Raw genomic sequence first — 14,521 nt, forward strand, 5'->3', positions numbered from 1 at the left:
AATCTGAATGATGCACTATTTTAACTTTAATCAACAAGTACAATTGACCATGACACCCTCACCTTATCTTATTCCAGAAAAGTCGATCTCCCAATGCTGAATGGAGTTGTACAGCTGCAGCTCACATGCATGAATGTTGGGGTTGGGGGAAGGCCGGGAGGGGGCGTGACTGAACTAGTTGATGCACAAAATCAGCACCCTGATAAAGCGGTTGACTGGCACAAAGTATTTAATGTATTTTGAAAATACAAAAATACTAATCTTAAATGTATTTAAATACAGATTACATTAGATTTTTTCCAAAGGCTTTAAAATACAAAATAATATTTTGTATTTCAAACACGTATTTTAAATACATGTATCTGAAATACTGCCCATCCCTGTTTATAATCCACCAAAGCATAGAAGATAAACCACAGTATGAATTTATCTGTGTGCGGTAATGAGATGAAGCTGGCGCGGAGGGATACAGTGTAAATGAGGCCAGAGCGCTTTACTACACCTCAATCTGCGGTTCACTCACTCACTCACTCACATCCACACACAGAGGAGCAGATCCTGCGTTTATACGTCAACGTTTAAAACACAAACAGCTTTCTGCTGCTGATTTTACACGTATTTATCGGACGGCCTTTGTTTAAGAATGGTAAGTACAGCCTGACGTTTATGTCGGGTTTTCTTTTTTTAGCTAACGTTAACGGTTTAGCCACTTTAGCATCCTGTCAGACAGTTTGACAGCTAATAACGGTTGTACCAATTATATACGCTTTGTTTTTACCGTTTTATGATGTCAAACGTACAAAGGGTATTTTAGGTTTAGTAAAAGTGAAAATGCATGGCAACACATCTATATTTTATTTATACAAACCGCTAATTAGCCAGTTAGCGCTATCCAACAGATGCACATCAACACGTGTTGTGTATATTATAGGAGAAGCAAATACCATTCTCTATGAATTCATCTTAAAGAGATTTTAGAAAGGGATAAACGAATAACGTTGCAGTTTAGCGCGCTCTCGCGCCAGCTGAAGTCTGTCAATCACCTGCGCACCAGTTTCTGTACTGTTTCTTGAATATTCTTTCATGTAAACTAGCTTTTTTGCCACTTTAGAGTCTAGTAGTTGCAAATGCATATTTGTAATGCAGTGCAGAGCATGCGTGGTGTAAATCCACGGCATTGACAGCTGTTGAGTGTCTCTTAGATGCATATTACTATTACTATATTCTGCTCATCTCTGTGTGTGTGTGTGTGTGTGTGTGTGTGTGAACAGTGACTGGCTGCTAATTTTACATGGGCTGAGCTCATTGCCTTTAACAGAAGGATACGTGTGGGCGTGGCGGTGTAAAAATAACTATCAGCAAAGCATATGCGCTCAAGTTCCTGATTTCAGGAAGAATCTGTCGCTTACATTGCTCCATATATTTGCTTTGCATGCACGTTCACAAACGTGCACAAAAGTTTGCAAACGTCCTGCGGATATGAGACTGTCTCTCTTTTTTGCATTTGCATGGGCCAAAGTTAACTAACATGTAGGATAGCTGTTGCGCAGCGGTTGTTAAAAAAATGCGATTCAGCATCTCGCAGCCCCAAGATGATCATATAGCTGTATAAGGCATAATTATGAATGGAGTGGACAGTGAGGTTGCATATTGCAGCAGGCTGAACTGCAGTGACGGATCCCGGTTGTCCCCCTCCCCCATTTCCCTCTGCATTGAACCAAATCATAGCTGGTGCAGCAACACGCTGACACTGGATCTGCAATGCAGACGCACTCTCGCTCATCAAATTGGAATGCTACTCGGAGAGGACTCTTGTTGCATGACAAACATTTGTCCTCTCATGCTCCACTTAATCCACAGTAATTGCTGCAGTCATTGAAATGCGGTAAGGGGCCTGAGAAGCAGCGCGCAGAATATGTTAGCCGGAAGCAACGAGACGGCAGCCCATCTGCATCCAAACCAGGCATTTAACCATCCGTGTGCAGCTGATCCTGGAGGGCATGTGTGCACCTGATGTCTTGATACAGTCTGAATGGAGGGCCGCCATTGCTTTGCGCTAGACCAAAGTTTGATTATGCTTCACTTTTGAGACAGAGTTGAGCAAAGGTCAAATATATGCATATGAAAAGTCATATGATCAAGAAAACTGTATTCAACTAGTTCTCTTTGTGCTCATTTTGGATTCATTTGGTTTGGGCAAAACTTTTATACCATTATCAATGTAATGACTTTAAAATGTAGTGTGTGGTGTAAGCAAAACCATTTTTTAAAAAAAATATATAAGTTACTGCATCGTTCAAAAGTTTGGGGTTTCAGTTAAGAGATATAATGAACAAATAAATGCTGTACTTTTAAACATTGTACTCATCAGAGAATCCTGGGGAAAAATGTGGCACGTTTGACAAAAAATATAAAGCAGCGCAACTGTTTTCAATTGATGATAAAAAAAATGTTCTTGAGCAGCAAATCAGCATATTAAATGAGAAGGATCATGTGACACTGAAGACTCAAATAATGGCTGCTGAAAGCTCAGTTTTGCATCACAGGAGTAAATTGCATTTGAAAAAAATATTCAAATAGAAAATGGTTATTTTAAGTTGTAATAATTTTACAATACTATTATTTGTACTGTATTTTTGCATAACTGAAGCCTTGTTAACTTTTTTTTTTTAGCAAAATCCTTTACCCCAAACCTTTGAAGGGCAGTGTGTTTATTTATTTTTGTAAATATCATTAAATATGAATTCATAAGTATGATAAATTTTTTTGGGAGTCTGTCGATATACAGTCACGTTATTTTGCCCACGATAATGATATATCACAACACCAGCGATTCTGTTACAGACAATATATTGCAAGAAAATCATCCACGATATATCAGTATCTGTATATTAAGAAAAAAATGCATCAAAAAGTCATATGATGTATGTAATTTATTAACAGTGCATATATTTTATAGAATAGCAACAATGTACATTAAGTGCAGAAGTGCATACACAGCTGTCAAACAGCCATAAGCTTGAAAAATGCTTATTTGCTAGAGAGAACAGTTTGTGACTAAATGTATAGTAAAGAAAGGTCACAACTAACTTATCAGTTATAGCAAATTATTGCAAATTACATTTAACAAAACCCCCTCAAACTAGCAATTTATTGCTGAAAATTTTTTTTTGTGAAATGCATACATTACTCACACAAATCGGGATGATAGTGCACGAGGAGGGGAATGCATGTTGGTTGTGTTGCCATTGTATTTTATTTTTTCCAAGACTGTTCTTGCAGATTACATAGTCATTAGTGAGCTTTTTTGTATCGTCACTACGAAATCCAAAGTGCGGCCAAACTTTTGATTTATAAGACGCCGGTGCATCTCTGATTTGTTGTTAGTCTGCCATTACGCTCATATTTCTTCTTTGCTGTGAAATACAATTTCCGTTCATCTGACCATCCGCAATCTGGGAAGTGCCACCACAAGAAGTCTGGGGGCAGTGTTGTCAAGTCCGCAGTTTTCCTGTGGAATTGGTCTACGTTACTTTAACACTGTTGCTGCGGGTTGTTTTTCATGTCCGCGGGTTGAAGCGACCCCAATAATGTGATATTTAGCCCCTGGAATGCGAATTTTACCAGGGGAACAATGCCAAAAAACATGTATTTTACCGAATGACCCCCCCACCGAAACTCGATTGGGCTAGTTTGTTGTGAAAACCTGGCAACCCTGCCTGGGGGTACTGCTGCTCCGGTAAGCCAAAGTGTAGGTATGAATTTATATCTTTAGTATGTTTTTAAATAAATATCGATACTTTGTGCCAGAGTATCAATAACGTCTTGCAGCCGCGATAAATCGGCTGCAAGATAAATCGGCTAATAGGAGCTGTTGAGCTGTATTGATTAAAAACTTTCATTAAAGGGGTCCTGTTATGCTCTTTTACAATGTCTTGAATTTATTTTGGGGGTGTACTAGAACATGCTCTCATGCTTGGTGGTTCGAAAAACGCATTATTTTTTACATAATTTACATTATTACAATACCTTTCTCCCCATCCTGGCACAAAGGCTCGATTAGTTCCGGGTTTGATGAAGGCCCGCCTTCAGAAAAACGAAATGTGATGTGATTGGTTAGCTGTCCCAGTGCGTTGTGATTGGCGAACAGCTTAGACGGTGTTTCAGTACTGCCCCGCCCCTTGCCAAAGCAGCAAGTTCCGTCTGCTCCGGTTTAGCTAAGGATGGTGTCAATATTGCTATATCAATTTGAGCCGGATTCAGACCCAGAGAATATTGAATAAGAGGATCGCGCAGAACCTTTGCACGCACGGATATTGCAAGACATATTAGAGTGGTAACGTTATTGTTGGTTTTTTGTTGTTGTTTTTTTTGGCTAAATCACGTTTTAGATTGGATGTCAACAACCGCTTAAAAATAACTGCATTTACTATGTACAGATAAGTGCATATGCATTATTTTGTATTGTTATTTAATTCTAACATTATAACATGAATTGCAGTCCTTTAAGGAATGATAATAAAAGGTCATTTCTACTTAATTTTTTTCTTTGCAAAATTTAAATTTTTTTAAAAAGGCTTTTTTTTTGGTGATACAGCTGTCCTGATAATGTAATTGAATTTGTTTTTTACGTTCTTCCTCCCTAAAATATCACAATGATTTTTTAATATAGAAATTAAAATACGCTCATCATAGAAAAGTGTGTTCAAGTAATTGTATAAGTTGCATTTTTTTTGCTTTTTTTTTTTATTAATTATGATTAATGATAAATTATTATTTAATTATAATTAATAAAAAATGTCATTAACCCATGCTGTAATTTAGGCAGCACAGTTTCCTGTTGCACTTTTACAGTACAAAATTTGATTATGCCCAGGTGTGTATCTTGTGTTTTGCTGTGTCCTCCTGTTATTGAGATTTTTATTGACATTTATATCAGTCATTTTCTCATCTCACAAATGGCGAGCCAAATGTATTAAAGCCTATGTCATTACCTCGTATGTGGATGAGTCAGAGCCGTTTCCGCTGTTTCATTATATATAATTTTACACCCTGTCCATTTTAAGCTCCAAGCTTTATGAATCACCTGCCTTTGAATACGAGGGAGCATGTTCTGCTGCCTCCTTGCAGAAAAGACACAGCTGAATCACGCCGAGTGAATCACGTGTACAGATGAATCCTCTCCTCTTTAATAATTGAATAATGAACTCCGTGTCAGAGAGAAGCGCAATCATTTTAAGTGTGTCGCATTCATGACCCCCTAAGTGGCACTGTCTAATTATAACTGCGGTGGATAATTTTTAAAGGGGTATTTTTATGCATGTCCTTCATTATACTCATTTAGTCAGAGGTGTGTGTGTGCGAACACTGCAAAACTGGAGCTTGTCTGATAGTGATGTGGCACTGAGCTGATTGACTTCCTCTTTCTCTCCCTCTTTTTTTTTCCAATGCAGGCAGATCAGCTGACTGAGGAACAGATCGCTGGTGAGTGAACTCTGATGGTCAGCTTCAGAATGGTCACTAATGCCACTAAAACTGTCACACATAACACCATCAGTACACACACACACACCATATTGCAACCTCAAGAACATGTTATGTTCTTATTTCCTTAACTTCATTAAGGATGGGCTGACAGATTAATTCACTGCCCCTGATATTTCTTGAGATTCACTGTGAAGTAACATCGGTCTTAGCACACTACAATGCCACAATATGACTTAAAATTATTTAAAAAAAGACAAAGCAGATTTTAAAAAGATATAAACTGACATTCTATTTCTTCTTTTGATTTTTCCCTTAATCTATATAAGATGGTGGGGGGTGGTATGTAATTTTCTGCTTTAAAGCTGTAGCTTTTTGGATGAGGATAAGTGCTAAACAATAGGGTTGTGACGGTGAGGAAATTTTCCTACCGGTTAATCGATGTGTGACAACACCGGTAATACCGGTATCACCGTTGGGGTGGGGTGGGGTGTGGTGTTAGTTCGTTTGAGTTTCCCTCTTTTCTTCACTTTCAAATGGCTTGTAAAAGTGCCATGCACATTTTACTTTCACTTTCAAATTAGTGGCAATTGAATTGCCGCAATTCGGCGTCAAAGCAATTGTTCGTTTGAGTTTTCCCTCTGTTCCTCGGATTTCTTGGCTTTCAAATAGCTTGAAAAAGCGCCGTGCGCGTTTTACTTTCACTTTCAAATTAGCGGCAATTCGGCGTTGATTCAATTCAAGCAACAACAACGTCAAACTCAGAACTTTTATTAACAAAACAAATAAAAATACACCATATAGGCTCACTCTCCTCACGTGATAAATAAAATCTGACTCCTGCTCCGTAGTGCACTGTCGTTCGCGCACGGTTCGGCACGCTGCATTGAGCGGTTAGTTTTTAAAAGTGTCTGTCCTCTAACTGTACTAGGCTAAATGATTTTTGTTACTATAAAAAAAATCTAAATGACGGTGGGGGGCGGTGACGTAACCGGTGTTGCGGCTTAACACCGGTATAACCGAAAACACAGTCTATCGCAGCAAGTCTACTAAACAAGAGAGCAGCTATGTTCTGATTGGCACACTACTGTGCTATTTTCACTTTTTGTAGTATGCAAATTTTCTTTATACACTGAGTGCCTAGATGACCAACTTGCCAAAATGTGCAAGAAGGTTAAGCATATGCATACGTGAGGGTGCACACAGGGTCATAACCTCTGGAGAAAAATAGCGCAGACACAGGACAAAGATGAAAATGTCTAGATTGCACGTGTCGACTGCCTGTGTCAAATAGAGTATACTTTGAAAGGCTATGTGTTTGACTTAGGGCTGCACGATATATCGTTTCAGCATCGATATCGCGATGTGTGCATCCGTGATAGTCAAATCGCAGGATGTGCGATGTTTAGTATAGGCTACTTATCGTTATTTATACTGATTGTTTTCTTTGCTTACACACAGACACGGTGTCTACACCGGACCCGACAGCTGTACAGAGATACCCATTTTAAATACATTTAGTAGCAGAGCTACTGCACGTGATTTTCAGTGCTGGAAATCCATTTATCCTTTGTTGAAACTTCCGGGTCGTCGTGGAGAGCGCAGGTCACGGTTGCTTAGCAACGGCAGACGCCAAGAAAGTGCAAGCTCCCGAGCGCTTCGGAAAGTAGGAAAAAGCGGCGCGGCTGGCGTTTTCCACGCGTTTTTAGGCGTGACATGTGAACGGCCCCAAAGTCTGTCTACACTGGACGCGACAAAGCGTTGATGAAGCGTTACCCATCATTTGAACTTTGTGTCAGTACGTCATAAAGAGAACGCGGCATCAGTTTACTGTCGGGGATTTGTCGTGCCACGGCGCATCAAGTGTAGACAGCATCACTGATTATAATGGGTTCATTGAATTTTGTTCAACGCAGATGCATGTGAACACTGATTTCTGTTCACTTCTGCATCTATTTGTGCCTGAAATACTGTGCTCTGCAAGTATCCTTGTAAACGCAGTTGCTTATGGCTTAGGTGAAGGGAAACATTTGAGAAAGAAAATGGATGTGTAACAGTATATATTGGTTTACAGCAGTTTAATATTCCTGAGGCTTTCTGTGTTATGAATGTTAATCAAACAACAAAACACAAAGAAAAATCACTTTTGTAGCTTTAACACAGATTTATTAGATTTAAGTTATACAGTGAAGACTGTGCTGTTATTTTACATTTGATTATTCAATTTCTGTACGCAATATGAGTTTTTTCCAATATCGTGCAGCCCTAGTTTGACTGTACGTGTACGCTAGAGTATGAATAAAAAAAGTATACTTTGAGCTTTAGGGTTAGTACATGGATTTCTGTGTCCCACAATGCAATGCACTAATCTAGACTTATTATTTCCAGTTAATTAGTCATAGAGGAAGTAATGTTAACTGCAGTTTTTTGACTCATTTGATTCCACTGCCATATTTTCACATAGTATTTTTTTTATATAAACTAGGGATGTAATGATTCACTTAACTCACAATGCGATACAATTCACAATATTGATTTCACAAAATGATTTTCTCCCGATTTTTTTATTTATTATTTTTTTACAATGAGATTAAGGACAAATTATAAATGAACAGGTGTCCTTTTATTATTTCTCAGACAAAATGCTGTACATTTCTTTGTGAAATTGAAATGTCAAACAAAAAAACTAGACTGAAATTTTAAGACAAATCCCAAATCAAATAAATAATACAAATAAAAGAAATCTCTTCATATAAACAAAGGCTTTGCCTGTGCTCTTTGCATTTGGTGGGTTTTTGTTAAATGTGAGCCAAAATCATCACAATTAAAAGAACCAAAGACTTAAACTACTTCAGTCTGTGTGCATTGAATTTATTTAATACATGAGTTTCACAATTTGAGTTGAATTACTGAAATAAATGAACTTTTCCATGACATTCTAATTTATTGAGATGCACCTGTATACTACATAAAACATATCTGAATGAAACAAAAATAGCAGATGGGCTGCATGAGAACTCCAGTTCACTCTCTGACAGAAGGTGGCGCTTACGGAACAGTACAGCGTTTCCTTGGTTACTGCTGTAAACAAAGCAGCGATGTGCTTATAAATACTACTTTAATATGCATTATATAGAGGCAAGATGAAAAGAAAATACCATTTGAACTTTTCTGAAGACAGTTCCCCCTCTAGAGATACATTCATATAAACCTTCTCCCCCAATTGTATCACAATTCATTTAACATCTCAACCGACTTGAATCATGACATATTTTCATCAATTTTCAACCGGCTCGGGGTGTATCGTTACATCCCTAATAAAAACTGAAAAGTTTATGTACTGCGAGTAATATTCTATACTGAAAGCTATTTACTGCAAAAGTAGTACTGTGCCCTCTGTTTCAAAAGTTGCTTGGACTTCAAAAAAATACATGTACTGTACTTACATGATTGTAATTCAAAACAGAGTTCAAGGAGGCGTTTTCCCTTTTCGACAAAGATGGCGATGGCACCATTACCACCAAAGAATTGGGCACAGTGATGCGCTCATTGGGTCAGAACCCCACTGAGGCCGAGCTGCAGGACATGATCAACGAGGTAGACGCTGATGGTAAGACTATAAACTCATAACTTTCCACAGTCCTACTGTCCATTCTGTTTGATACAATAAGTGCTTTAGTTTAGTCAGGTAAAGTTATGTGGCTTCTTATGTAGCAGCGAAGTACAGTACAGCACCCTCTAGATCAGGGATGTCCAGTTCTTCTCAAGGAGGTCCACTATACTGCAGAGTTTAGCTCCAATCTTAATTAAACACACCTGCTCCAGCTAATGAGGGTTTTCAGGATTACTAGAAACTTCCTGGAGCTAAACTCTGCAGGACATTGGCCCTCCAGGAGCAGGATTGGACACTGCTGTCCTAGATCAAGCTGGTGTTAAGTGTCTTTCTCAGGAGGGCAGATTAACGCTGGCTAGAATCACCCTGTAAGTCCAAAGTGCTCAGATGGTTGGTTTCACCCTCAGTCTGCATGCCCATAGAGAGCCCTCAGACCGTTCATGGACCACCTGATACATATTACACATCAAAATGATGAGCTGTCAGAAAATCCATTCTGATTTGTTGGATGTTTATATCAGTCCACCAGTTAACAAGGTTTTGTTTAGAAGTTAGCAGGCTTCTAGAACGAGCACTTCTCTGGAAGATCTCGACATGAGCTTGCAAAAGTTGGCAAAGTTCATGGCAGCAAAGCTTTGAAATAAATTGTCGTCTAAATTTATTTTAGACTAAAAGTCTACAGCCTCATGCAGATGCACTGGTGGAAGTTTTTTTCATTTCCATTTAATCTTGTGGTAAATGGCAACAACATGGTACTGTCTGTCCACAGGCAACGGAACTATAGACTTCCCAGAGTTCCTAACCATGATGGCAAGGAAAATGAAGGACACGGACAGTGAAGAGGAAATCCGAGAAGCTTTCAGAGTCTTTGACAAGGTGAGGAAATGTCACCGTTAACAGCAGCTGATGAAACCTGATGAAGCACTGAACTGATCCATGAAATTTAAACTTGAAGAATCTTAATAAATGTACTGGGTAGCTGCTTTTGAACACAAGAATGTGTCATTGTAAACAGCATCTTCTCAGAGTCAGGTGAACCCTAAACCAGCTGAAATATACAAGGCTTCCTTGAAAACGAACAGTCGACTAGTCATCCAGGCAACCCACTGACTAGCTGATATTGAAACCGTGCAGCTGCTAGCGTGTTAAGTGTTTACATAAGAACTGCGCAGGTGTGTTTTCCAGACAGTGGGTGAGATTATTTACCATGTGGGCACAGGCTGCATCAGGCCGTTGGCATAAGAGAGTGCTTGAAACGGCTTCAGTTGATTTTGGGTTCTCTTGATTGCTTCTCCACATGATTTGAACTTGGGATGGCCATCTTATAGCCAGATACTTGAACACCAAACACGTAATCAAATAAAATAAGTCAGTATAAATATAAAATAAATCAGTATAACATAAATCAAATCACATTTTTGTATCATGTGTCCTTATTCAGAAAAACGAGATGAAAGTCAACTTAAGGCTTCAAGCAAAATCGAATGAAACATAGCAAACAGGTGTAAACACATTTTTTAAAAATCGTAGCAAATCAATGTAGGGCCCTATGATTTCCACGATGTAGAAAATGCTGAAAGAATCATGGAATCCAGTCATAAAAATGGAATTTACTGTATAACGTGGAATGTCACTAAATTTGTAAAATTTTGGATGAATAAATCAAAGTAGGTCAGTACACTTAAATTGTGAAATGAACTAGTGTCTGTGGTTATTAAACCAGAAAAAGACTAATCCTGTAAATATGAATCCTGCATGTTCTGTGTGTCTCTGTGTGAACGAATGGCGCTGAGGCGTTTGAAGCACGTGTGACGTGCGCGGTGATTTTAGCTTCTGTCGCATCACTAAATGAGGACATAAACACATGAACAACATCCCCAGAACTGCTCTGAGAGTCACGTCATGAGCATTTTTTTGTTTTGTTTGAGAAAAACTATCGTCATATCACATAAACACAGAAACTTAGGTCCTCATGGCAACCCATCAAAATAAAAGTTTGGTTTAACTTGGAAAAAATTGTCACACAATAGCAGGAAAAGAAGACGCTCAAATGTGCATGTGTGATGCGTGAGAAAAAGTGAGGTCTGTTCTAGCTCTTCATACACGTTTGAGCTTCCGTATTCAGTGTATTTGATGCTCACTTTTGTAACAATCACTCGGTAATTTATCGTTTACTTTTAACTGCCTTCGGAGACGTTGTTATAATGCGTTGCTATGGGTTGAGTCTTGATTTGGATTTGACTGACAGACTGGCATTCTGACAGCGCAAGCTTCATGCTTTCTAACCAGGGATTGAAATTAACTTTTTCACTCACCAGCCAATTTGGGCCGTGGACAGCTGACTCCTGAAGTTTTTGATATTCATATTCTGTGTGGTCAGTTCACAGCAGTGATAGAAATTAATCTTTTCCAATAAATTTAAATTGATTTTTACCTTTTATGGGCATTTTTACCTTTATAAAGCCATTTTTTTCTAAAAGTGTACATCATCTTTTGAGTCAAATTCTTACATTTAATCAGTCAATTATAATAATAATACATTTAGGCTGTTACTAAACAAATGAAATCAGTATCAATAAAATTAATCTTTGCAGAAGTTGCATATGAAGTGGCATTTAGATATGTACACATGTTAATGCAGCTTAAAGAGACATGGAATGCTTTAACCTGCAGTTACAAATGCATAAATAATGTTTTGATATTTTAAACATGAAATGTTGAATCCTGATATTTGAAATTATTTTAAAAAATGAAAATATACTTTAAATGTGAAATTAAAACCGCCAATAGATGGCAGCAAGTCACTGTTAATTGAGTCATTGCGATTGAATTGTATATGAATTGATATAAATATTAGGGCTACCACTAACGACTATTTTTATTTCGATTAATCTATCGACTAATTTATCGATTAATCTAAACAATTAATTTCCCGCCAAAAAAAATCAACAATTTTACTTTTTCGATTAATCTACAGAGTAATTTATCGATTAATCTAAATGATTAATTTCCCACACACAAAAAAAATCAACAATTTTACTTAAGAATATTTTATTAAACTATATTTTATTAAACCAAATGAAATCCAAATTTCTATGAAATCCTTTTTTTAAAGCAAAAGTAAAGTGCAACATAGAGTACAAGAAGCAAGTGTCGTCTCATAGTCCAAATTACTGAAATCAAAGTTCAGTATTATAGTGTACGATTGACAACATATCCACGTCCTCTAGTCTACTAATAGTAAAATTATAATCAAAAAACACTTTTTAAAGGAGTATTTACCAGAAATGTTATTTACCAGAATTTATTTAAGAGAAAAATGTAAATGTGCAGTATTTCTGAAAAAAAATATCTTAAAAAAAAATATAATAAAATCAATTAATTGGAGATGCTTTTGATTATTAAAATTTTAATGAAATCCAGAAAATAATGGAAAACAGAATTTGGTAAAGATGACACTCTAAAACTCAATTAATTAGGCAGGCTTTTTGATTAATAAAATAATTTAACTATTAAAACAGAATATAGAAAAATAAAATGAAAAAAAACTGAATTTGGAAATAAAACTGATTTCATAGGGCCCTATAATTATAATTTTTTTTTGTGATAATAAAAAAAAATAGATGTAAGGGAACAATAGCCTTTAAAATTTCTTAAAATACATATATAATAGCAATGAGACAGTAATAATTAGTTCAAATAAAGTATCAAAAGCAAGAAATCATATGGTTTTATTGAACAAAATTGTTAAAATACATAATGTATTATAAACAATAGAGCTAATGTACATTACACATTACAACAAAGGCCTGCAGAGGACGCCAACGGCCTGATGATTGTTTTTACACATTACTGTGTGATCTAATCCTTGTTTCATATTGACCAAGCACCATTTCATTCAAATGTCTACTTAATCTTTAATATTTGGCCATTTCTTTAGGAAAAAAATGCTATAGCCACTGTAATTAAAAGAATATGTGGACATCAAAATGTGTAAACTCAGAGTGAGGGTTTGAGCTTTTATTTTGAAACCGCAATGTATTCTCCTGTGTTTGCGTAGATTTATAAATGATTTACCTTACAAATCTGATGAAATGGCGCATGTTGCGTTCCCAGATGAACGTTATAATGAACCAAAACTCACAACAACATGCAGAGATGGAGTTTGAGACACTCCACACATGTAAATGATAACAGTTCCAGTGGTACTACTGTGAACGGAGCCGCTGTGTGACGCATGTACTTAACCTACACGCATGTAAATAAAGCGCATATACTGTATTAGAACTGCATCGAATATAATTTAATTAAATCGTAGCATTTGTGAATTCACAATTCTGCTTAATTATGATTTTTAAATGGGTTTAATATATCATGCAGCCTTGGGAAACAGTCTAATGATGTGTTTCATGGATTCTTTTTATGAGACACTTCCGGTCTTTTTCCGGTTAGGTACTACTGTGAACGGAGCCGCTGTGTGACGCATGTACTTAACCTACACGCATGTAAATAAAGCGCATATACTGTATTAGAACTGCATCGAATATAATTTAATTAAATCGTAGCATTTGTGAATTCACAATTCTGCTTAATTATGATTTTTAAATGGGTTTAATATATCATGCAGCCTTGGGAAACAGTCTAATGATGTGTTTCATGGATTCGTTTTATGCGCCACTTCCGGTATTTTGCCGGTTAGTCGACGCGAGCAAAATGAAGTCGAGGATTTAAAAAAATCGGATGGTTGAATAAAATTGACGAATCGCGACAGCCCTAATAAATATATACATTTTCTGTCCCCTTATCTTGAATTATGAAATCATTCTTAATGCATATTAATAAACTGAATCATGCCGTGAAAGAACGCACTCTAAATGCGCACGCGCACTAAAACCTGTGTTGGTCTAACCAGACTTAATCACGTCGCGTATGCGTGCCTCTGTAGGTGTGTTTTGTTTAGTTTTTGCAATATACTCGATAATGTCATGATGTCTCACGAGTTCAGTATTTGCGCTAAACCTGCGCAGATTTGGCTTGCATGAACTTCCCCAAGAAATTAATGAGTGAACATAACTTACGAAAAGTAACCCACCAAATTGGCTAGTGATTTGACAGCGTTCATTTGGTTTGCAAACACTTTAAACAGATAAGGTGCTTTTTTACAGCAGTATTCCTTTTACATAGTAGCAGTTAAAATATTTCTTGTTAATCTCAACTTAAACATTAATGTAATCAAATTAAATATAAAACCAAAGCTATTTGCCACTGCCAGGGCATTAACATTTTTACAGAAAATATTTTATAGTTTGTTACAGAAAAACAAGTAATGCTCAGAGTTGAGAGCCTCGATCATAACATTATAACAGGCACCTTAGAGACCTGCACTAACGCCGGACCCAACGCAGCAGAGTGCGGCGCGGGACA

General features: G+C 37.1%; 1 protein-coding gene across 2 annotated transcripts in view; it reads left to right on the forward strand.

Annotated features, from left to right (window-relative positions):
• The window catches only part of calm3a (calmodulin 3a (phosphorylase kinase, delta)), a 33,687-nt gene that overhangs the window by 7,048 nt on the left and 12,118 nt on the right, over nucleotides 1–14,521 (forward strand). The window contains exons 1-4 of one of the 2 annotated variants that reach the window (XM_016534055.1): nucleotides 495–646; nucleotides 5,454–5,484; nucleotides 8,951–9,094; nucleotides 9,867–9,973. In XM_016534055.1, coding sequence (XP_016389541.1) covers nucleotides 644–646; nucleotides 5,454–5,484; nucleotides 8,951–9,094; nucleotides 9,867–9,973 — 285 coding nt within the window. In that variant the 5' untranslated portion in view covers nucleotides 495–643. Of the gene's footprint in view, nucleotides 1–494; nucleotides 647–5,453; nucleotides 5,485–8,950; nucleotides 9,095–9,866; nucleotides 9,974–14,521 lie in introns of those variants that run through there. The other variant, XM_016534054.1, reaches the window with a different exon arrangement.

The sequence above is a fragment of the Sinocyclocheilus rhinocerous genome, unplaced genomic scaffold (genome assembly GCF_001515625.1).
Source record: "Sinocyclocheilus rhinocerous isolate Xijiao unplaced genomic scaffold, SAMN03320098_v1.1 scaffold996, whole genome shotgun sequence".
NCBI classification, from domain to species: domain Eukaryota; kingdom Metazoa; phylum Chordata; class Actinopteri; order Cypriniformes; family Cyprinidae; genus Sinocyclocheilus; species Sinocyclocheilus rhinocerous.